General features: G+C 51.2%; 1 protein-coding gene across 2 annotated transcripts; it reads right to left on the reverse strand.

The window, feature by feature from the left end:
* Positions 1-23,245, reverse strand: LOC127030280 (tubulin polyglutamylase TTLL13-like). Of its 2 annotated transcripts, XM_050916485.1 has the most exons (15): positions 22,850-23,245; positions 19,131-19,171; positions 17,846-17,964; positions 17,171-17,301; positions 15,420-15,576; positions 15,026-15,169; positions 14,082-14,167; positions 13,446-13,671; positions 12,705-12,889; positions 11,222-11,410; positions 10,516-10,699; positions 9,943-10,143; positions 4,099-4,471; positions 2,881-3,115; positions 1-1,436 (listed from the first exon to the last, which is right to left on the reverse strand). In XM_050916485.1, exons 1-15 carry the CDS (start codon positions 23,179-23,181, stop codon positions 1,424-1,426), a joined length of 2,616 nt encoding a protein of 871 aa, XP_050772442.1. In that variant the 5' UTR covers positions 23,182-23,245; the 3' UTR covers positions 1-1,423. The 2 variants fall into 2 exon arrangements, with proteins under 2 accessions (XP_050772442.1, XP_050772443.1); XM_050916486.1 differs by lacking the exons at positions 1-1,436; positions 4,099-4,471 and having other exon boundaries at positions 3,026-3,115.
* Positions 23,246-24,599: the final 1,354 nt, after the last annotated feature.

Raw genomic sequence — 24,599 nt, forward strand, 5'->3', positions numbered from 1 at the left:
CAAAGAGCATACGAAATATTAGGTGCCATTGTACAAATGAACAAGGTAGCCTCACTTGGATCTTGTGCCAGCAGGGGTCACCCCACCCCTGTCAGCAGGGAGCTGGCAGGACGAGAGAGGCTCCCAAAAGTGTCACAGGAACAGTTAGGGGCCTGGAGAAACTCTCCTGTGAAGACAGATTCTTGCCCCAGAGAGGAAGCCCATAAAAGGGGACGTGATAAAGGTCTATAAAGTAGGTACTGGTTTAGGGCAGGGAGATCGACAGCATCTGGTCACAAAATGGGGACACGATGACATTGCAGGGTGGGCAGTTCAAAGCCAATCAAAGGAAACACTTTTCACACAACCGCTGATCAGAATATCCTATTATCATTAACAACTATTTTGGCAGGGAAATTAAACCTTGTGCTTCATAGTTTAAAACAACCTTTCATGACCAGGGATTGGACTAAAACTTAGATGGGACAGATTACCCTACATCTGCCTCCTGAGGGGTTCTTCACCTTCTCAAGCATCTGGTACTAGTCACTCTTGGAAACAGGATCCTGGACTAGCTGGATTGTGGGTCTGAGCCAGTCTGATATTTGTCAGTTCCTGTGAACTCACTGAGTGCCTGTTGCTACGTGCTCACTCGGCCCCTCGCCCCAGGAGGGAATGAAAGGATTTAGTAGAACAAGCAACTGCTTTGTTTTGATCCTCATATGCTGCTTCCTGCAGCTAGGCACTGTGAGAGCCCTGAACAACATATAGGCCAGCAGGTTCCTTTGCTAAGGTCTGTGGGCTCTAGGCCCATGAGGGAGGAATCAGACAGCACCTCCCAGAGCCAGGGCTTGCTAGGGAAAACCAGTCTCCATCTGCTGCAATGCTGCAGGGGTCACAGGCAGAAGGACAGACTGACAGGGAATTGTAAAACCATATAAACCTTTACTAAGACAGATACAAAAGAACAAACTCTTGCAGCCCTGAAGGAAACAAGCCCTGCCCTCCTGTTGCAGTTGATCAGTAGGTGTGGGGGAGAGGCTGCAGTTACAGGCTGGGGATCCCAGCTACAGGACAAAGTTGGCTGGAGAGGATGCTGCCAAATACTATTAACAAAATCCTTTGCGCAGCATTGTTGGAAAACAGCTCTGTCCAGTGGAGATGTGACTCTAGAGCGCTCACTAAATAGTGTCTGAAGTGTTCAGCCCTCACTGAGAAGGCTCCTTATCTGCAGCAGACACTGGTGTCCTCATCGCTAGCCGCCAGGTCACCACAGCAGGCCTGGGGTCACTGTCTCCCTTGTCTCCCCCTCTGCCTGGCCCCTTGGAGGTTTTTCTCCCTTCCACGCACAAGAAAGCAAGTCTTTTGGCACAGCCATCACCTGTGGCTGCAGGATTCCCAAGGCCATTGTCCCTTTCTTCCCCAGAGACTGTTTGGCCAAGGTTCAGGTCCATTTCCTGTGGGAGAAGCAAGCAATCACTGATGAGAGAAGGTCTGGGTTTGCTTAGGGGACACAAACAAAGCAGATTGGAGAAGCCAGAGAGCTGGGGAGCAAAGGATCAATATGCTTCTCCCCCATCCACAGCTCAGGTGAACCGGGCTGGGGAGAGAGGAAACTACAGAGCAAAAACAGGTTCCAGCACCTAAGCCTATGGGCCTCTGCAAGCTTATTGGTGCAACCCAGTGGACATTGCAGGCAGAGGGGATGCTGGGATACTGTTCATACCTGAGTGCAGACAAATTGTGGTGGAGAATGCTCCTGTGTGGCTTGTAGTGGGAGCAAAGGGCAGGGTACCCACCAGTTACCCAAACCTGGTGCACTCTCACAAAATCTATTTGCTCAGCCCTAGTTTCTGAACATTTGCCAGACCCTTTGGCAAATACTTCCCACTTCACAGGAAACCCCAAGAGATGGAAACCTTCTTCTTTCAAATGGCAAATAAGGGTTAAACGGAGACATTCTGGGTGAGGACAGAATTCTATCCCAGCTCCTGAGGGCAGGGCCCATGGGCAACGGTGAGTGGCGATTCACCTCTCGTTTCATATCGATTTAATGGTATCCTCACTCCCGCAGGTTGCATGGTGACCCCAGGTTAGCTTCCTTTGTACACTCAGATATGAACAAGCAAAATTGGGTTTAGACATGTGGCTTGACCTCCCACTCATCAAGCCAATCAATTCCCCTGGGCAGTCCCTTCCAATGCAAGCTGCCCCGAGATGGCAGCTCTGGCAGCTGTAGGACAGCAGCATCACGGGAGCGTGGATTACCATTATTTACCAGCCCCTAGAGGCCAGCCCCCTGTGGTGCTGGGCACCGCGCACACACACAGTGACAGCCCCCACCCCAAAGAGTTTACAATCTAGGAAGGCCAAGTTATAGCCCATTTGGGAGGAGCTCGGTAAAGGAGTCTGTGGAGTTGCTCCTGCATGGCAGCAGGGATGTTCCAAGGTGACAGAGGGGTAAGGAGCTTTTCTCTGCTGAATCAGGAATAGGAAGAGCTCTCAGCAGATTTACAGCATTGCTCACTGCAGGTAATGCAACCCATGGAGAACAAAGTAAGGGCCTGGAAAGGTGGCTCCAGTGGGCGAAAATACCAGCTGATCATTTAGATTTCATTCCCGATGGTCTCCAGCCATTTGACAGTGTTTATACAGGGCTGGCCTAAACTGCCGTGGCTCTGAAATGCAGCCATCCCTGGGGTGGGACAAAGCTGCTGTTAACAGAACACGCTGCTCCACAAGAGGAGTTTGTCAGTAAGGGTGGGGAGGTGAAGAATAATGTACGCTAGCTGGAATAGGCCAGGAAAGCAGGGCAAACCTCCTCCTCTGGGGACACCAGCTCCTGAGTGAGCCCCAGTGATCAGGAGCTCACCGGAAGCCAGCTGCAGGCAGGGCCCTTACCTGTGGTGGTTGAAGTGGAGAATGGACATGGCATTGGCACGGTGTGAGGTGTCTGAGCGCTGGACGATGGGAGCAGAGGCAGAGTTGATGGCTAGCTCATGGGCTGCAGCACGGCTGAGGGAGTCTGTCACTGAGGGGAACGTGTGATTTGGAGCCTTGCCAGCATGAGCCAGGTAGCTCAGAGAGTCGGCGTAACCACTGGCCACGTGGAGGGGCTGCCTGGGGGCATGGGCATCTGAAACGAGAGCACAGGAGGGACACAATGCAGGGCTGGAGCACCCCAGGAGGAACCCCAAAGGTGCCCCTTGGTGACTGGCTGGAAGCTGAGGCAGTGCTCCAAAGACTGAGGGGATAAATACTCTGCCCCTCAACTCCTCTCTTCTGCCAGAAGCCCTGACCGCAGCAGGGCGCAGGAAGGGCCGTGTGGCTCTGGGAAGGGGACAGTGACAGAACTAGAGTTACTGCAGGTGACAGTGTGTGTGTGCAACCCCCTCCAATGGCGCAGGACCCCCGGTAGTGGCACTCCTTCGGGAGGCTGGTTGGGAATACGCAGGATTATTGACTGACACCCTGGAGCCATGTCACTCACTGGGACCCCCTAAGATACTCTTGGGCCGTAGATCTCGAAAGGGACATTATGGCACCCCCAGTCCACTCCCATTTCTAAAACATCTGCTCTCCTCAGACATTACTGTGGCCACTGCCTGCTGTGCCCCACCTCCCAAGCACTATTGAACTTACACCCTGCTCACTTTGCCTGAGCTCCAGCACGCCCAATGCAGCAGCCGGTCCCATGTGCAGGTGCAGGGGAAGAGAACACATCTCCCCAGTGACAGAGCTCTTCGCTGGCTTCCAGCCCTTAGAGTCCAGCACAGACTCACCCTCTACGGGTCTCTGAGGGTCTTCACTGATTCTCAGCTTGATTTCCCTGCCTACTCCCTGAATATGAGACTAGAGACTAATGGCGTCCCAGGGCTCTGAGAGTCTCCGGGCTGGAAATTAGACTAATTGAATAAGATGGAACACTTCTACCATGTCACCAGCTGTGCCAGAGGAGAATGCCCTGGGAATCCAGTCAGGCGAGGGAAGGTCGCCTGCTAACCAAACTATACTATTGTGGGGAACAGAAGAGCCACAGAGGCCTGGAAGGCAACTCAGAGTTGAGTTATGTCTCCCAACTGACATCAGCAGTATGCCAGGCCCCAACTCTGTACTCACGGCTTTCGACCTTGTTTCTGGCGCTGGAGAATCTCCGGCCTTCCACCTTCAGTATTTTTGGCAGAGCACAGGGCTTGCTGACCATCGGTGTCCCCAGAGCGTGGTTTCCTAACCAGCTCATGTTCTTCTGCGGCTGCAGGCCATGATGTGGCTTATATTGTGCAGGGTAGGGGATGCTCTGGCCCATGCCTGACAGGGTACCCAGGAGGGTGGGAATGAAGCCCTGGTTGCCCAGCATCCGGGCCCTGGCCGCAGGCTGCTGCGTGATCTGCTGTCCTAACTCCCGGACTGTGCCTCCCAGGAGCGAGAGGGGGACGAGGGTCATTAAACTCTGTGTCTCCCGTTCCCCAAACACGTCCTGAAGGAATCGCGGCTGGAAAAAAAGAAGAGCAGCGACTTATGTTTTAATTCCTGTGGGGCATGGTTAGGGAGCAGAGAAGGGCTGTCCTCCTCATAGACTTTAAGGTCAGAACAGAAGGGATCATCCTGCCGCCTTCACATCACAGGCCACAGAACCTCCCCCACCCACTCCTGTAACAGACCCTGAACCTCTGGCAGAGTCACTGAATTCCTCAAGTCATGAGTTCAAGTCACAGAGAATCCACCACTTCTACTAGTTTAAACCTGCAAGTGATCCATGCCCCATGCTGCAGAGGAAGGTGAAAAAGCTCCAAAGACTCTGCCAATCTGACCAGGAGGGAATTCCTTCCCAACCCCCCTATTTAACCTGTTACTGTTACACCCCTGAGAATCCTCCCTGCGTTTTCACCCTGTCATAAACAGATGGTTAAGGGTTAATGCCTCTTTTACTTGTAAAGGGTTAAGAAGCTCAGTAAACCTGGCTGACACCTGACCAGAGGACCAATAGGGGACAAGATACTTTCAAATCTTAGTGGGGGGAAGTCTTTTGTTTGTGCTCTTTGTTTTGGGGGTTGTTCGCTCTTGGGACTAAGAGGGACCAGACATCAATCCAGGCTCCCCAAATCTTTCTGAACCAGTCTCTCATTTTTCAAACTTGTAAGTAAAAGCCAGGCAAGCCGGGTTAGTCTTATTTTTGTTTTCTCAACTTGTCAATGTTCCTTTTTTTGCTGAGAGGATTTTACCTTTGCTTGCTGTAACTTTGAACCTAAAGCTAGAGGGGGTTCCTCTGGGCTATATAAATCTGATTACCCTTTAAAGTATTTTCCATCCTGATTTTACAGAGATGATTTTTTTTACTGTTCTTTCTTTAATTAAAAGCTTTCTTTTTAAGAACCTGATTGATTTTTACTTGTTTTAAGATCCAAAGTGATTGGATCTGAACTCACCAGGGACTGGTGGGGGGAAAGGAGGGGGATGGTTAATTTCTCCTTGTTTAAGATCCAAGGGGTTTGGATCTGTGTTCACCAGGGAATTGGTGAAGCCTCTCAAGGCTGCCCAGGGAGGGGAAGGTTTTGGGGGGGACAAGAAGTGATCCAGACACTGAAATTTCTGGATGGTGGCAGAGTTACCAGATCTAAGCTAGTAATTAAGCTTAGAAGTGTCCATGCAGGTCCCCACATTTGTACCCTAAAGTTCAGAGTGGGGAAGGAACCTTAACACACTCCATTTACCTCTCACACTTGCAGTAAGAGATTCTGAGGCCAGAAGGGACCAATGTGATTCTCTAGTCTGACCTCCTGTACAACACAGACCAGAGAATTGTACCCAGCAATTGTTGCCTGCAGCCCATCACTTCTGGCTCAGCTAGAGTGGCTGTGTTACACAGTCACACCCATCCTGGATTTCAAGACATCAAAAGATGGAGAATCCACCATGTCCCTTGGTAATTTGCTCCAATGGTTAATCAGCCTGACTATCAAAAAAAAATCTTATTTCTAACCTGAATTTGCCTCACTTCAGCTTCCAGCCACTACAACTTGTTAGGCATTAGTCTGCAATATTACAAGGCTCTTTACTCAGAAATCTTTGTTCCACGTAGGTACTTCAAGATAGTGATCACCTTTCAATTGGTTGCGCTAAATGGATTGCGCTTCTTTGGTCTCTCACCATAAAGCAGGTTTTCCAGATCTCAAACCATTATTGCTACTCTTTTCTGAACCCTTTCTAATGTATCACCCTCCTTTTTGACATGTGTCCAGCAAAGGACTGGACAGGATGCGCCTGTCAATGCCAGAGAGGTGATGCTGAGCCCCGAGAAATTTCTCATTCATCACTGGCACAAGAACAGATGTTAGGTCTCCAGCATGGCAGGTAACAGCCAAGCCTTACAGCCCTTTACAGCCATCATGGCTAACAGAGACAGTGACTAGTGGACTACTGGCTTCACTCCCTCCTGGATTTTGGACCAAGCATCTCTGCAGCTGCATAGCATGTTGCATGTTTTGGAAGCCACCAGCCGACCCAAGAAAACCCAACAAGCCTCTGTCATAAACAGATAGCTAAGGGTTAACGTCTCTTTCACCTGGAAAGAAGTATCTGAAGCACCTGACCAGAGGACCAATCAGGAAACAGGATTTTTTCAACGCTGGGTGGAGGAAGTTTGTGTGTGAGTCCTTTGTTCTTGCTTCTTCTACCTGTATGCTCTCTCGGCTATGAGGAGTGATTTCTATTTCCTGCTTTCTAATCTTCTGTTTCAAAGTTGTGAGTACAAAGATCAGATAGTGATTTATATATTTTCTTTTGTATTTACATGTCTATAGTTGCTGGAGTGCTTTGAATTGTATTCTTTTTTAATAAGGCTGTTTATTCAATAGTCTTTTAAGCAAATGACCCTGTATGTTTCACCTTAATACAGAGAGACCATTTTTATGTATTTTTCTTTCTTTTTATATAAAGCTTTCTTTTTAAGACCTGTTGGAGTTTTTCTTTAGTGGGGAATTCCAGGGAATTGAGTCTGTACTCACCAGGGAATTGGTGGGAGGAAGAAGTCAGGGGGAAATCTGTGTGTGTGAGATTTACTAGCCTGACTTTGCATTCCCTCTGGGTGAGGGGGGAAGAGAGATTAACTCTCGGTACTTCTGTTTTCCAAGGCTGGGAACGGGGAGGGTGGAGTCCCTCTGTTTAGATTCACGGAGTTTGCTTCTGTGTATCTCTCCAGGAACACCTGGAGGGGGGAAGGAAAAAGGTTTATTTCCCTTTGTTGTGAGACTCAAGGGATTTGGGTCTTGGGGTCCCCAGGGAAGGTTTTTGGGGGGACCAGAGTGCCCCAAAACACTCTAATTTTTTGGGTGGCAGCTTTACCAGGTCCAAGCTGGTAACTAAGCTTGGAGGTTTTCATGCTAACCCCCATATTTTGGATGCTAAGGTCCAAATCTGGGACTAGGTTATTGACAGCCTCTCATCTCACTCGGATGTTTCCCAGTTCCGGATTCCATTGGAGCAGCCATTTGAAGTGTCCGTTGTTCTGTTGCAGCACTGTCTGCTGACACACGGGAGTCCAGGGAGTGCACTGGATATGGCAGCAGAATCTGTACTGCAGCAACGCTCTGGGCTTGATACTGGGACACCCATCCAGAGTGGGCCAGTAGCTTTGCAGGCAGAAGCCCACACAACAAAAACACTAACCCAGGAATCTATCTATGCCACAAAGCCTGTTGCCAATTCTGTCCACATATCTATTCAAAGGACACCATCATAGGACCTAATCACATCAGCCACACCATCTGGGGCTCGTTCACCTGCACATCTACCAATGTGATATATGCCATCATGTGCCAGCAATGCTCCTCTGCCATGTACATTGGCCAAACCGGACAGTCTCTACGCAAAAGAATTAGTGGACACAAATCAGACGTCAAGAATTATAACATTTAAAAACCAGTTGAAGAACACTTCAACCTCCCTGGTCACCCAATTACAGACCTAAAAGTCACAATTCTTCAACAAAATAAACTTCAAAAACAGACTCCAGCGAGAAACTGCAGAACTAGAATTAATTTGCAAACTGGACACCATCAGATTAGGCTTGAATAAAGACTGGGAGTGGACGGGTCATTACATAAATTAAAAACTATTTCCCCGTGCTATTTTTCCCCTACTGTTACTCACACCTTCTTGTCAACTGTTGGAAATAGGCCATCTTGATTATCACTACAAAAAGTTTTTTTCTCCTACTGATAACAGCCCACCTTAATAGATTTGTCTCATTAGAGTTGGTATGGCATCCCTCATCTTTTCATGTTCTCTGTGTATATATATCTTCCTACTGTATTTTCCACTCCATGCATCTGATGAAGTGGGTTTTAGCCCATGAAAGCTTATGCCCAAATAAATGTGTTAGTCTCTAAGGTGCCATAAGTACTCCTCATTCTTTCAGCCTCCTGAGTGACCTGCTTTATGCTGAGAACAGGGCATTACTAATTATCCTTAGCACAGTGCACGTTTCTAAAGCACTCAAGCTATGTGACATGCACTGTGTGTGCAGTTAGTAAACGTGCTGCAGACTGCTGTCACTTTCCCTGGGAGGGACCAGCCCCACAGAATGCCAAGAGATCAGGGATGGGCATTTGCCAGGGTGCAATTTTTAGACAAATCTTTGTTGCTCCTTTCAGCCCCACTTTGTCAAAGGGCTCCCTTTACATAGGTCTCCCAGCTCCTAGACAGCTACTCCAGAGTTCACTTTCTTCAGCCAGTAAAACTATTACTGAAATGGAGAAATAGCCCCCGTATCTAAAGGTGATCTGATCTTTATGGGATGTCTAATGGCCCAGCATTGTAGGTCCCCATTCTCTTGCTGCTGCTCATTGGTATATGAAGATTGGCACTAGGACAGGGAGTGCAGCAGAACATCACACTCATGGCCATATGTTTTCCCTGACAAAGGCTTGGTGTCTGACAGAGACTCTGGCTTCCCCAAACTTGTTGTTTTCCCTACAGATGACAGTAATTTTTTTCACTGCAGGAGGAAGGGGCATTCAAGGCATTTCCAGTGCCTACAGGAGCTCACGTGGGCAGTAATACCAGCCATCCTGTGGCATGTGACTGGAACCCTCTCCCCACATCCTGCACTTGATCACTGGAAATATACCACAAGTGCAGTTCAAGTCTGACAAGTGACTATATGGGCTAGTCTACACGACACAGGCTCTGCCCATGCAGCCATGCCCGCAGAGCATATGTCAACAGGAGGAATTTTTTGGCCCCTGTAGAAAGGCCACCTCCCCAAATGACGCTAGCTAAGCCAGCAGAGAGCTCGTCTGTGGGCACAGCTGTGTCTACACCGGGGTTCTGCCAGCAGAGCCTGTGGGTTGTGTGTGTCTTCACATCCCTCACCAACACAGCTGTGCTGACAAAACTGTAGTGTAGAGCTGGCCGAGAACAACAGCCCCTTCTTCTCCAGCAGAGCAGCTCCTCTTTTTCACAAGGCTTTTACTCCTGTTTGCTACCTCAGGTGAGGAACACACCTGTGTTCCCTAGTGAAGACAAGGGCACTGAGACCAGATATTCCAGTATGCACAGCTCAGCCTCGAGCCAGGACAGCAGGCTGTACTGCACATTGGGACTTGTGGGGTCCAGAGGCAGCACTTCCACATTCAGAGAGCAGGCTCCTCTGTTCTGTTCCATGGGATGCTGATAAGATGAGACCCCTCATGTCAGGAGCCTGGACCCTCCTCTGAGCTCTTGAGGTGTCCCTAAGGAATCACTTTTTGACCCTTTTGAACACAGGAAAAATTACCATAAAAACAGGCCAACCCAAGGACCCAGCCCCAGCCCTCATTTCTCACTTACCCCAGCGAGAGGAACTTCTCCAGGCCAGCGGTGCCCCGTGTCCTCAGCTCCTCCTGCTCCTGTGTGTGCAGGATCACCAAGAACACTAACTACTGCACTAGCCCTGGGAGATGCCTCTAAGCAGCCCACCTTTACCTGGCTCTCGGAGATATTGATGTGGGGCCTGTGGACATCCACAGGCCTGGGCTCAGTTGTGTGAAGCAGCCGAGAGAGCTGATCCACGATGCCCAGACCCCGTATGAGGTTTTCGCGCTGCAGAAGAGCCTTGATCCTCTCTACTTCCTCATCTTCCACTATCTCCTGGGGCCGCATGGAGTCAAACACCATCTGCTGCACCTTAGGACAGAAATACACCTCGAATTACAGCATGGTCTGGGGGGCTGGGCCACAGATTAACAGAGGGAGGAGAGCGACTGCGGCCACAAACTATGCTGGGGTCAGGAACAGGGCCTGGGCCACAAGTTCCAGTGTGGAGCAGGAAGAAGACTCTGGCCACAGACTCCAGGCAGGGGTAAGGGGGTGGGGGGGCCATAGACTTCCATGGGCTGGCTGTTCCCAGCACAGGTCAGCAGCAGTACAAACTCCATGAAGACGAGCTCTGTCCTTGGCTGGGGTGGGAGACGTCAGTGCCCCCAGCTCTCCTTCTGGTGCCAGGTGGCTCCATCTGACCCGCCCCATGGAGCTGCATGCTGGTTGGAGCAGTGGTACCTTCCTGTCGCAGGTCCTGGCTCTGTTGTAGGTGAGGCGAGTGGGAGGAGCCTTGGCCTTGCTGCGGATGCGGGATTTCTCCCCAGCGGACTTTCCCTGCAGGTTCTCCTTTCGCTCCTTTTTCTTCTTCCCAGTAGTAACCTCTCGTTGCTCTTGCTTCAAGCGAATTTCCTCCAGCTGCTGCCTGGCACGAACCAACAATCTTGGTCACTGATGCTCAGTGTGAGATCTTGTGCCAAGCTGTGCTGACCCCAATGGAGGGGACATACAGCACAGCCAAAGGTTGCTATCAGGAGCAGGATCCGGGATGACAAATGTGCTGGGAAATGGCCCCGGGCTTTCAAAAGCTGTTACCATCCCCATAAGGAAATGCCCTTTGCACCAGGTTGTGCCACCTAGATAGGGTGGAGACGGGGCCTACTCAGATGCAGCAGGACGCATGCTATAAACCACTTCCAGAATCCATAAACAATGGACTCTGGCATGTCTCCCTCTCAGATCCAGAGGCAGGGCAGAGAGGTTATGTGGAGGACACAGTGCCTTCCCCATCCCCTGGCAATGGAGCCAGGGCTCCTCTCCTAGGCACTCCCCCACCCATAGCCCATGCTTTAGGCAGCAGCAGGTGTTCCCAGCAGAGAGACCAGCGGTGAACACTCTCTGCCCCATGGCATCCAATGAGGAGGGCTTTTCCACAGGAGCAATGTACCTGGCACACTTCTCTCTTGCCTTGGAAGCCACCGTCTCCTGGAAGAGGGAGCCACTGTGCTTGAAGAATGGCTCATACTTGTCTGTCTCGTGCGTGGGGTAAATGCGCCGGTACCCTCCCAGGTGCGTGTTCTCATACTTCTCCGCTTGGGCCAGCCAGGCCGCCTGGCTGCTCTCTAACTTCTCACGTCTGCCATCAGAAAATAAAGATGAAAGCAGGAGGAGCCATGGAGACACATCCCTGGAGACTGTTGTACAGGCAGCAGGCTGAGACAAGTTCCAGACGCTGCCCTGTCCAAGAGTCTAGCTGGCTTTTCTCCCCTTCCCTTCCCCTCCCGATCTGGGAACCCCGGCGTGCATTCACTGCACCAAGCCAATGCATCTCCCACTCGGGGTCGGTATCTCCTCCAGCTGGGCAGTACAGGCAAAGCAGGGAGGCTCAGAGCTCCTCTCACTGTCCCCACCCTTCTCAGCCAAGAGTACCAGTTCACAAGAGCTCAGGTGTCTCAGCTGGGCCTGCCACCTTTCATCCAGCTCTGAGCACTCCAGCCTGGGAGAGGGGGCAGCCCAGCCCCATGCAATGGGGTTGGAGCAGTTTTTATAGTGGAGGGGCTGAAAGCCCTTGAACATAACTGTAACCCCTGGATATGATGGAAAACACTTCAATCCAGGGGTGCAGCAGCTCCCCCAGCACCCTAGTTTGAGCACCTCTGGACCCAGGGGCAGCAGAGCACACCACAGGTCCAAGCTTTAGTTACCTAATGTAATTAATTGAAACTGGTGTGTGGGAGGGAGCTCCTGCCCACCCTGCCTCAATAGGCGGCCAATCCAAACTGGCCTCAACAGTTGTGCATTGGCTTTAGACGTGAGTAGACACGTCTGCACGAGTGGGCAAGGAGGCAATGCTGCTTTGTGGAGAAGTAGGATTGTCAACCCTCCAGGATTGGCTGGGAGTCTCCCGGAATCGGCATCAATCTCGCAGAGACTATTGAAAGCAATCTGGGAGATTTTAATAGGATATTTTAAGAAAATGACATTACATCATGTTGGGGTGGGGAGGAATATCTCCCTAAATAGCTTCAGTCAGAGTTGGCAACCCTATGGAGAAGTTGGAGTCTCAAAGCATTTGTGGGAAAAAGGCCACGTGTCACCAGGTAGGGTGCTCCAGGATGGCCAGGGAGGGCCTTGTGACCAAAGCAGATGCAACTGAATGGGAGAGGTAGGACTCAGCCCCGTCCCAGGCTGCTTACAGAGTCCCAGGAATCAGACACGTCCCAGAGGCTGGGAGCCTCAATCATGGATCTCCCGTAGAATGATGAAAGTCTGGGCCCACTCCCCTTGTTACAGGTGACAATGTTCTCGACAGTGCCACAACCTCAGAGGGATTTCAAATGGCCACAAAGCAGCCTTTGGCCTCTCATGCTTGTTCCTCTGTTCTCTTCTCCCCAAAGGCCTGCAGCACTCCTCCTTGGGGGAAGCAGTACCTGGCTTCACGAGGTGGCTGGTGGGCCTGGAAGAGTCGCTCCTTCACCCGTCGCTTGTCCTCTTCCAGCACCTTCCTCTTGTCACAGGCTCGCAGGTTTATCAGCTTGATGGTGTCACAGAGCAAAGCGTCCTTCACCTCTCGGTCCAAGCGCGAGTCCGTGGTGAAACTGGGCGAGTGATTCACCTGCCAAGACAAGTGGCACATGTGCAGCTCTACAAATCTGCTGCAGGCAGCCAGATTGCAGCCTCAGACCCTTCTTTCCTCTCAGGCAGCCCCTTGTCCTACAGTTGCACTCTTTCCTACCATGGGAACAGCAGTAAGCATTGTGCTGCTGCGTGGGGTTGCTGCTGGCTGTTGCTGCTTTCCTGGCACAAACTGCCATCTAAAGATCAGCCACTGGCCTCTCACTGACCACCAAGGACACTGAGGAGGGCACATGCAGGTCTGACTGGTGCTGCGAGAGCCACGCAGCCCTGTGACTCAGGGAAGTCCCCGTTATTACCCCAGGAACTTGGGCAACATTTCCTTGTGCACTGGAGATTACTTGGCTATTTGCCTCCAGAGCTCCTCATTGAACGGAGAGCTGCAGAGATTGCAGGTGGCAGCATCAATCAAACTAAAACTGTCTGCAACTTGCCCCAGGTGTTAGTTCTACTTCTCTCCTTGGGCGACAAAAGCCCCCAACCATCTGCTGTGCAGAGGGGGAGAGTTCCAGGCCACCGGAGGGGTTTTCACTCACCTCCAGCAGCCAGGGTTTCAGCTTTCTGTCTAGCAGGATGTCAAAGCCCAGAATCTCAAAGCAGGCACAGCCAGTGATGTGGTTGGGGAAGCAGGTGCGGTAGTTGTGCTTCAGAACAGGGTGGGCTGAGATAAGGGTCTTTATAATGATGTCCTCAATGTCTTCCCAGAGTTCTGTTGTGTTGCAGCTGTTGTCCATCATCCAGGCATTCAAGGTAGACAGTTTCCTGTTTGGGGAACAAGGTGGTGATCAGACCTGTCCAAGTCAAAGTGCTTCTGCAGCAGTAGCAAGCAATGTCACCACACTGGCTCCATGGGTCAGAAAGGCATGGGGAACTCAGGGGACTGAGCCCTGGTGCTGTTTCTTACAAAGCCAGACAGCCCCAGAGGCACTCCAGATACAGGAGCCCCTGAGGGGGCAGTTCTGTGCTCAGAATTAACAAGCAAAGAGACAGTTGGCCTAGGAGCCCAAGACACTGACGCAGGTGACCTCCACCTGTGACCTTAAAAGAGAACGTTGACACGGGGTGAGCCTCTACAGCACGCAGCCCCAGTGAAGGAAGCATGCCAGCCCCATCAATAGGGCCTCCCAGCAGGAGGTGAATGAGGGGATCTGGTGGCATAGGCAGGATGGTACCTCTTACTGCCCATCATGTCGTCTCGGATGAAGTTTTCATTATGTTTGTTGATAGCATAGTTGGTTAGGTGCATGCAGATATCATCCTGAGAGAGGGACAGCAAGAGACCTTCACACTCAATCTCCAAGTGCCAGTGAGAGACAAAAGGCCCCAGATGCCCAGCAATGCTTAGCCTTCTATCCAGCAACTGCTGTTCACCTCTACCCCAGCACCACCACCTCCTCCCCTCCCCAAGGCCATTCCTTCACCCCAGGCCTAAATTCTTCGCCCCTTCACTCTGAGATGCCTGATTTCAGGTCAGCATCAAAACCACACAAACCTATGAACAGGTGGTATGGGCCCGCTGTGGCTGAAATCTGCTCGGTGCAGCAGCAGCCAGCTGGTCCTGGACGCATCTCTCAGATTGTCCACCCCAGCACAAATTAGAGCTGCATGGAGACTGGTGTCATCTAAGCCGCTGGCAATGGCTTCTGAGGAACCATCTGCCAAAATCAGTACTTGGTCCTGCTAGTGAAGGCCGGGGGCTGGAATCAATGACCCTTCAGGGTCCCTTCCAGTTCTAGGAGACAGGTATATCTCCATTTATTATTTCTCCCTTTCCCTTCCCATCTCCCCATTCTCCATTTGGCCTCCTGCCATCTCTGGATGCTGCCAGGGGAATAATCACCCTGCTCCCTGTTCTGCCCCTGAAGCCTGGGCAAAGCAGGGAGCAGAGCAGACCGGAGGGAATGGGGGCTGTGCACCGGGGGGATCCTGGAGCTCCTGAAATAACCATCCTGACATGGAGCAAAAGGAATGGGGGAAAGGCAGAACAGAGCAGGAAGCAGAGGAGAGAGAAGAAGAGAACGAGGCCCTGACTTCCCAGTGTCTGCGTGCCCTTAGGACAAGTGTGTGTTAATCCTATTGACGCTACGCCAGTTGCTTGGAAACGTCCCTTCCTTACCAGGTTGCTGCTGCTGGGCTCGATGTACCTCATGGTGGCAAACCGGGCCAGCCCTTCCTCATAGACAAAAATCTTCAGGGGGTCACAGGATGTGACCAGGACGTAGATTCGCAGGTCAAATTTGAAGCCATCAATAAGGAAGGGCTGTGAGAGAAAAGGGAGGAGTGCCCGTGAGATACAATAGCATTGCTAACTGCATGGCTCAGGCTCTGCATTCCCAGCTGGGAAGAAGTGCTGAGGGCAGACTGAGGATGGCCCTGCTGGGAGGTGGCAACCTCAATGCTGCTGGCTGAGCTTTCACAGTGGCAGGCTGGCAGGAGTGGGGCACAGGACACCGGAAGGACATGGGAGGCCAGCTCACACCTTTTTTCCAGGACAGTGGGAGCCCTGTTACCTTGGATATGTACTGCTGGCAGATCAGGTGCTCCCCGTGTTTAATCTCCTTTGGGTTGCGGGTTATGAAGATGCCCCTCCCCTGGCAGCCACTGTCTGGCTTGCAGATGTACGTCCTGTTTTTCCTCATGCGCCCGTAGGCCTGGAAATCTCCATAGCTATGTAATGAAGAAGCAGTGACTGTTAGAGCTGCAGGACTCATGGCTGTTTGGAGCACTGCATGCTGGGCCATGCAGGGCTCAGCACTGGTGGGGCAGCCAGAAGAGCAGTCCTGCACCACACTGGGCTACTCCTGAAGAACATTATTTATCACTGTCTCATCACAGCCTGGGGGAGAAAGCCTTTACGGCTCTCAGCACCGCCTCCGCCACAGAGAAAGGGTAACAGAACAGCAGCTGCTGCCTAGTCAGGACCCAGCAAGGTTTTAGCTCTACTACTGTGGAGGGAGCAGGGGGAAAGTAACCAACCCTGGCCACAAAGGAGAATGAAACAATAAACTACAACTGCAGCTTTCCTGCGGGCTCTCCTGAAAACACATTTGCCAAACTGGACAGAGATGGATGTGACAGGAGGCCGGAGGCCCAGGCCAGGGTGTTCTGACCTGGGGCATAGCCAGGACAGGGATGGACGAGAGAGGAGGCCGGAGGCCCAGGCCAGGGTGCTTTGACCTGGGGCATAGCCAGGACAGGGATGGACATGAGAGGAGGCCGGAGGCCCAGGCCAGGGTGCTCTGACCTGGGGCATAGCCAGGACAGGGATGGACGAGAGAGGAGGCTGGAGGCCCAGGCCAGGGTGCTTTGACCTGGGGCATAGCCAGGACAGGGATGGACATGAGAGGAGGCCGGAGGCCCAGGCCAGGGTGCTCTGACCTGGGGCATAGCCAGGACAGGGATGGACATGAGAGGAGGCCAGAGATGGCCTAATCTCCAACAGTGCTGCACACTGATTGGTTCCAATGCCAGCTGCTGGGCACTTCAATTTTGAAAGTCAGGCCACTTATTTAGATGCCTAAATATGAAGCTAGGAGTGTGCTTCAGGCCCCAGTTTGAACGCCCTGTCCACAGGTTATTGATCCCTCTGCCTGTGAACTGATGCCTCACCACATACTGCTGTGATCCCTTCTAGCCCTCTTCTGGATTGTGTGCTGAAAGCCTCCCGCCCCTGCAAAGGACAAAGCCAAGGGTGCTTGTGTGCTGGGAGGCAGCCAGCTGAGACCATGGCACCACGGCAGACACATGGCTAGCAATGAGCCTTGCGCTCCACCCAGGAGCGGCCAGGTCCTGCACACCACCCTGAAGGATCCCTCCAGCTGACCAAGGAGGGGTGCTCATGGACTGTCAGGGGAAATCCCACAGAATCACAGAAGTCAGAAACAAAAACGACCTTTTAGGATCATCCCTCTGCACACTGAGGGCCAGGGCAGGATTCCTTTGCAGTCTATTTCCTGAGGCTTAGTCCAATTCAGATTTAAATCCCTCTAGGGATGGGGCTCCTACCCCTTCCGTGAGGAGAACGATTCCACAACCTAATACAGTGTGATTACAATCCGAGATCTGGGACTCTTTAAATATAGAGCCCCATCGTCTTACATTCCAAGGAAGGCTACTGAGGCCCAGAGTCAGCAGCGGATCCTCCAGAAAGCACCTTCCCCACGGAAGCTAAGTCCAGTGGTTCCCACTACTCTGACCTCCCTTCCCTGCAGACAGCATCCATCTGTCCTGCTGCTGCTGGCTGGCAGTGCTGGTCACTCACTCAGCAGGCAGGCACCAGGTGCGGGGGAAGATGCTGTACTCTTTGGGGAAGAGTTTGAGCATGCGGTTGAGGTTGCGGGCCAGCAGGTCCTTCCGGCAGATCTCTGTCATCCCCGGGAAATGGTTGATTTTCTGAAACAATGTGTAGCAGAAAGGAGAAGTCGGCAAAAGGAGCAGAAGTGATAACCCTCCAGAGCCAATGTGAGTCAGTTCAGGGAAGAACAGGACAGGAAGACAGCTGCTCTGCTAGGTGTGCTTGCTCTGAGCCCCATCAGTGGGAGGTGAGTTCACTCTTCTCTCAAACCTGTGGCTTCCCCTCTCCAAGAACAGCATGATTCACGGAGAGGAGCAGCTGATGAACAAGAACCATGTGCTGAACAAGGACTCAGCAACAGAGAGGATGGCAGCTCTCCAGCTGTCCTTCAACCTGTGGCTGATGGCTCCACCTCAGGGGTACTAATGGGGTAAAGGCTCAGAGTGCTGCAGGGATCCTGCTCTCCCTGGTACAGACATTGACAGGCTGTGGGGATTGTCCCATAGGTAACAGAAGAGTAGCACCGATGCTGACCTTGGATACTCTACTTCACGGCACCGCATGACATCCAACCAACTCCTCCCTTCCTCGTCCTTGCCTGAGCAACTCCCACTCGCGGCCTGTCCATGGAGGGGTCTTTACCTGAAACCTCTTCATTTCCATGACGCGCTCCAGAGAGACCGAGCAGTCAGTCCAGTACACCGTCCACTCCTCATCCTCCCCCACTTCTTTTAGACCACAGTGTCGGGCAGCACGCCTCACTGTAGCAAAGCAAGCACATGGCAAGAGGCATCTCCAAGTGGGATCGGGAGATGGGCCCCAAGCGTTCACACATCTCTCAGCTGAAGTAGATGGGAAGAGACAGGCAAAGGAAAGAACACCCCAGGACTTCCACCTACACCTCCAAAGGGGAGAAAGACCCGGTGGGATCCTGGGGAAAGCAGCAGGAACATACACCTCCCTTAGCTGAACTGTCCACTGGATCTCACTCCTGGACTAATGAAATACGTCAACCCTGGAAGCGCATTTGTCTGGCGGTCCCAGGAAAGGGGCAGGGGCCTGACCCCAGCTCTTTGGAGATACCCAGTTCACCTCAGCTTCTTAGAAGGTGCCCATCATCATAGTATCTGGCAGCTCCCGGGGGGAGGTATCCAGTGTCCATCATTCCATCTAGAAACTCTGTGGTCTCTCCACAGCAGATGAGACTGTAACTTTCAGTATAGCAATTGTGCTCCATAATATGGAACTTGTGTATAATTGGCATTAACCAATACCTGCCAATAGCCACCTGGACAGAGATGCTGTCATATGTATTCTAATATCGCTCCCTCCCACAGAGAGGAGTAAGGTGAGAATCCTAAACCACCTGCCCAAAGTTCATTCCTGGAGGCATTGGCAGGAGGGGAGGGGTCTCCTGCACAGATCCAGCCCAGGCAAGTAATATATGCAAATCACTGCCATCCCAGGCTGCTCAGTGTCCTACTGTAAGTGAAAGGAGTGCATAGTTTTCAGTGCACGAGTGTCAACACTGCAAACACCTGCCTCACAACTGGCAGTACCTGAGCCCCTGTTGCCAATCTTGATAGAGAATGTGCTATGGAGACTAAACTCCCTTCTCATCCCTAGAGGGGTGAGGCTCTCCAGACCAGGGGTGAGTGAGACGCACTGGCAGGGGCAGTGTGGGTGGGAAGCTCCCAGTGCTGTGACCAGAGCTGCACCCACTAAGTGCAGAGAGAGCTTCAGCCCAAAGTCTGGGCAAGCTGGCCCAGGGCAAAAGTCACCTCCAAAACAGCAATCAATCCATTAAAGCCATTGCACAGCCCAAACCCAGTGCTAACAGCCTTCTCCAGCCAGGTGTGGGGGCTCCACAGCACTTGCCACAGTGAGATATGGTCTGAACAGGAGTCCTGGCTTGCCTTCAACTCACCGCTCTCATACTTGCAGTTGGTCAGGTTGATAGACAGCAGCCTGGAATGGAGAGAGAGGAGAAAGCAGTGGCTCAGCGCAGACATGCCCTGGTTACCAGAGTGGGCAGGCTGCAGGGAGCTATTCCTAGCCAGCTTTACTGAAGGGCCCTGTCATAAACAGATAAGAAAAGTTAATAGAACAGAAGTGCTTCATATCTCTTTGCCTGGAAAGGGTTAACAAGAACAGTGAGCCTGGCTGTCACCTGACCGGAGGGCCAATCAGAGGACAGGATACTTTCAAATCTTGAGGGAGGGAAGTTTTTGCGTGTGCTGTTAGTGTTTGGTTGTTGTTCACTCTGGGGGCTCAGAGGGACCAGACATGCAACCAGGTTTCTCTTCAATCTCTCCAATACAGGCTCTTATAAGGTCAGACTAGTGAGTACTAGGTAGATAAGGCGAGTTAGGCTTATGGTTGTTTTCTTTATTTGCAAATGTGTATTTGGCTGGAAGAAGTTCAAATTTGTATTTTGCTGAAAGGATTTTAATTTGTACTTGTATACTTAGGCTGGGAGGGTGTTCCCAGCGTCTATAGCTGAAAGACCCAGTACATATTCCATCTTCAATTTACAAGATCATTTTTACTGTTTTTCTTTCTTTAATTAAAAGCTTTTCTTGTTTAAGAACCTAATTGTTTTTTTTAATTCTGGTGAGATCCCAGGGGACTGGGTCTGGATTCACCAGGGAATTGGTGGGGAGAAAGGAGGGAAGAGGGAGAGAGAGGCTGATTTCTCTCTGTGCCAGGATTACTTTCTCTCAGGAAGAATCTGGGAGGGGAAGAGAGAAGGAGGGGGGAAGGCGCATTTTCCTCTCTGTTTCAGGATTCAAGGGGTTTGAATCACAGTGATCTTCCAGGGTAACCCAGGGAGGGGAAGCCTGGGAGGGGCAACAGTGAGGGAAAGGGTTTACTTTCCTTGTGTTGAGATCCAGAGGATCTGGGTCTTGGAGGTCCCCAGGCAAGGTTTTTTGGGGGACCAGAGTGTACCGGGCACTGGATTTCCTGGTTGGTGGCAACGCTACAGGTTCTAAGCTGGTAACTGAGCTTAGAGGAATTCATGCTGGTACTCCATCTTTTGGACGCTAAGGTTCAGAGTGGGGAATTGTACCATGACAGGCCCCATCCCTTGTCCTCCTAGGCTGGGCAGCCCCTGTGCTGCCATTAGATGGCAGCTCCCAGGCCAGCTAGGATGATAGAACTAAAGAAACATTTTGCAGATTTTGTTTTGTGAATTCTAGATCCCAGAGACATGATGTCATCACAGCCCAAACTTCCCTACTATGTGCATTTGGTTTCCCATACACAGCGACTTGTGCAACCATGGTGACTGAACAATGTCTATCTGCACAGGAGCACTCAACAAACCTGCTCTGGTCCCAGCACAGGGCGGACAGGCCTGGAGCAAGGAATGGAAGGTGGATTCCCATTTGGAATTTCTCATTAGGGGAATCTGAGTGACTCGAGATTCCTTCTCTGATTTTGAACATCCTCCAAATACCCTAATAAGTTCCAGGCCCCAAAATTCAGAGCTGCCCATTATTCATTCTACTTTTGTCTGACCTTTTTTGAAGGGTGTTTGATGGTAAGTGGCTGAGACCTGGCACACATGTTCTCCCTGGCCACTACTCACCAAATGCTTGTTTTTCATATGAATAAACAAGCTAACTGAACATTTCTGACAAGGGATAATATCTGTTTCTCCCTTTGCATTTGAGGACAGAAGTTCTAGAATAAATTAGGTAAAAATTGTTCCCTGATGCCCCAGTGGTAATGCCCAAACTTTGCCCACTTCAGACTCAGATTTTCAGAACTGCTTGTGCAAAAACACATCGGCATAATTCATGCGTACCAATTGTCAGTCAAGCAGGTAACTGGTTAGTTGTTCATACACTTCTGTGTGCACCATTTTTGCAATCTGGCCTTTGATGTGCATAAAATAGAGCAGATTGCAACTGCCCTCATCTTCAGCATAGAGGTGGCAGCCAGAGCCTTGACAGGTCACAACATGCATGCAATGGTCCATCCAGAGCTGACTGGATGCAGATCCATCACACAGGCTTCCCAAAGAAGGAAACAACAATTCCCATCAACCCCCTCCCACTGCACTTCCCTTTCCCCTAGGCAGGTCCTGAACCAGGATGTTGCCAGGTTCTGTTTTGGGAATGGGAGCTGCACAGCAGCAGGAGAGAAGCCCCAGACTCTGTGGACAGAGACGTGTGTGGAACAGTCAGACTGCCAGATGATACACCTGTGTGCAGGTCTGTATGGTACTCATGGAGGAACAGCAGCTGGGCAGGAACCCAGGGCACTGGAGCCCCAGTAAGAGCCACTAACTGAGCTTGACTTGGAACCCTGCAAACACCTATTTGACTGGAACAGAGACTGGACTCTAGGGGGCACCCCACAGGCATTAAGTTGGAGTCATGAATCAGCATTCATGATGCACTCCCCGTCAGTACCCAGCCCAAGCCAGGGAAGCTAATGATCCAATCAGTGGCCCAAACTGATGATGAGTGCTGGTCATGGGCCACCTGAGACATGTTGTGCATATGCTAAGAAGAAGATAGAAATGTGGGGTTGGAGCCAACCTCAAACAGTCATCTAGTCCAACCCCTTGTGCTGAGGCAGGACCAAGTAAACTTAGACCAGCCCTGACAGGTGTTTGTCCAACCTGCTCTTCAAAGCCTCCAGTGATGGAGATTCTACAACCTCCCTTGGAAGCCTGATCTGGAGCTTAACTACCCTTATAGTTAGAAAGTTTTTCCTAATATCTACCATAAATCTCCCTGGCTGCAGATTAAGCCCATTATTTCTTGTCCTATCTCCAGTGAACATGGAGAACAATTGATCATCATCCTCTTTATAACAGCTCTTAACATAATTGAAGCCTGTGATCAGATCCCCCCCCACACACACACACACACTCTCTCTCTCTCCTTTTCTCAGGACTAAACATACATTGTTTAACCTTTCCCCATAGGTCAGTTTTTCTAAACCTTTTATCACTTTTGTTGCTCTCCTGTGGAGTCATTCCAACTTGTCCACTTCTTTCTTAATGTTTGGGGCCCAGAACTGGACACAGTGCTCCAGCTGAGGCCTCAACAGTGCTGAGCAGAGAAAGTGAACTAACATAAACTAACTGCTGCACACAATTACCTCGTGTGTCTTACTGTCATACTGATGAGTCTTGACGCCTGACTGGACAGCCCCAGGGCCCAAACAAGACCCGCTACCAGACACTTTGCATTCTAATGGCCCAAGTCTCTATAGATAGCGTATCTGCAAACTTTCCTGCCAGCCCTAGAAACATACCCTTTCACATTAGCCATGTCGGACCACCAGGGCTAGTGCCTACAAGGCCCAGATGCTGAAGTATCTACAGTGTTTGCCTCTGAGCTGTGGTACATCTGGCACCCGACTGGAAGCCTAGGGGTGTGGGGCACTGGGCAGCCACAGTAATGACACCTGAAAAGGTAACATTCTCAGCATGTCACATTCCAGCCTGAGATAAGGGGCCTTTGAGTGCCCCTGAAACAGTCAATCAAAACGCAATGGGCAGCTGGCCACACAGCCTCTGATGGCTCCTCTTTGGGTTCAGTGGGACAGTGAGGTCTGGTAGGCCTAGACGACAGCCTGAGGAACACAAGAAAGTAGAAGGCAGAGGAGGTCGATCAGGAAACTCACCTGTGTTTTCTCTTTTTCTTTCTTGGAGTGGTCTCTGCTTCATAGTCTTCTGCCATTTGTTCTTCCAGATCGATCAGTGAGACCGTCGCCAGATCACTTTTCCCACCTGAACTGTGTTTACTCTTGTGCCCTAGGCATGTGTCCTCTGTCTCAAAAGCTCCCTCCTGAAGTGTGCCATCCTGCCGCATATCTTTACTTCCTCCACCCAGTCTCTTAATGTGTTCATTTGCAAACTCTTCTTCCTCCTCCTCCTCTTCCTCAGTATCATTCTCTGATTCGCTGCTGTCATTGGAGTTCATCTTCATTCTGTTAGCTGCTCTTACAAGTTGCATATGAAGGAACTAGTCAGTATGTCATGTGCAAGACAACCTGAACTACAGCTTGTACCAGCGCCAGCTAACATCAGAGTGTCCCAACCCCAGCCAAGGCCCAGGCATAGGCAAGTCCTTTCTCTTTTACCTGTCTGCCCTTTTCTCCTGGCCTACCCTGGCAATGACCCAGGGAGTCAGCCTTGTCTCTCTCTGCCCTGGTTCCCCAGCAAGCCTTCCACCCACAGCAGCTGTTCTTTTTCCCTTTCCTTTTGCTCTATGCCAGGTATCAGAGGTCACACTGAAGATCAGATTAGACTCTTTCAGGAGCTCTACCTGGGGCTATTTCTAGGGAAGACTCACCTGTGTGATTAATCTAACAAGCAGCCCCAGGAGACCTTTCTAGCTCCACAACAGAGCTCCTGTACCTCCAAAATACCTAAGAGGCTTGACGCTTGACTGTGTTGTCCCTCTCTTTAGAAACTACTGCATGTAGGCAGCGTATAGGGCAAAGGGTGACCCTTTATACCAGGGTTTCTCAAACAGGGGTCGCCACTTCTGTAGGGAAAGCCCCTGGTGGGCCAGGCCAGTGAGTTTACCTGCCCCATCTGCAGGTCCGGCCGATCACGGCTCCCACTGGCCATGGATCACTGCTCCAGGCCAATGGGAGCTGCAGGAAGCAGCATGGGCTGAGGGATGTACAGGCTGCTGCTTCCAGCAGCTCCCATTGGCCCGGAGTAGCGAACTGCGGCCAGTGGGAGCTGCAATTGGCCGGAGCCACGGACGGGGCAGGTAAACATGCCGGCCGGGCCCACCAGGGGCTTTCTCTACACAAGCGGTGACCCATTTGAGAAACCCTGCTTAATACCGTGTCACTAATTATTTTTATACACCGTTAAATTGCCACACACAAACTGACAGGCTTAGAGTCATGTCGTCTAACGTTTGGCCCCCATTGCCCTCCCAGTTAACAGTTTTTGGCACAATAGCTTTCCAGTGCAAACATCTGCGCCAGTCACCGTCCATTCTTCTACAGCTTCCATGGCTCCACACTCGCACTCACTCCCTTGGATGAGGGATGTGTCTACCCACAGCCACCTGATCTTTACTTTCCCCTTTTTCAGGAAGTTTCCTAAGATCCCAAGAATACCGCTGAATGCTTAGCCAGATGCACTGTCGGATGGGAATGTGTTATGGTCAGTGAGCTGCTGCTTGGACAAGCCACACATGCAAGTCCCAGCCCCACCCTCCATTCAAGTCCAAGGTAATTGGAATGATTTATGTGGAAATAAACGACCTTTATAATGACCAGCAATGCCTATGAGGCCAGTCTGGCATGGTGTGATATGGGGCTCTGAGTTCAGGTTATGCTTACACATAAGCATCTTTAACATATCTGGGAGTGTAGTGGTGCACACAAGCCAGCTTACTGCACTGTTCAC

The sequence above is a fragment of the Gopherus flavomarginatus genome, chromosome 10, assembly GCF_025201925.1.
Source record: "Gopherus flavomarginatus isolate rGopFla2 chromosome 10, rGopFla2.mat.asm, whole genome shotgun sequence".
NCBI classification, from domain to species: Eukaryota; Metazoa; Chordata; order Testudines; family Testudinidae; genus Gopherus; species Gopherus flavomarginatus.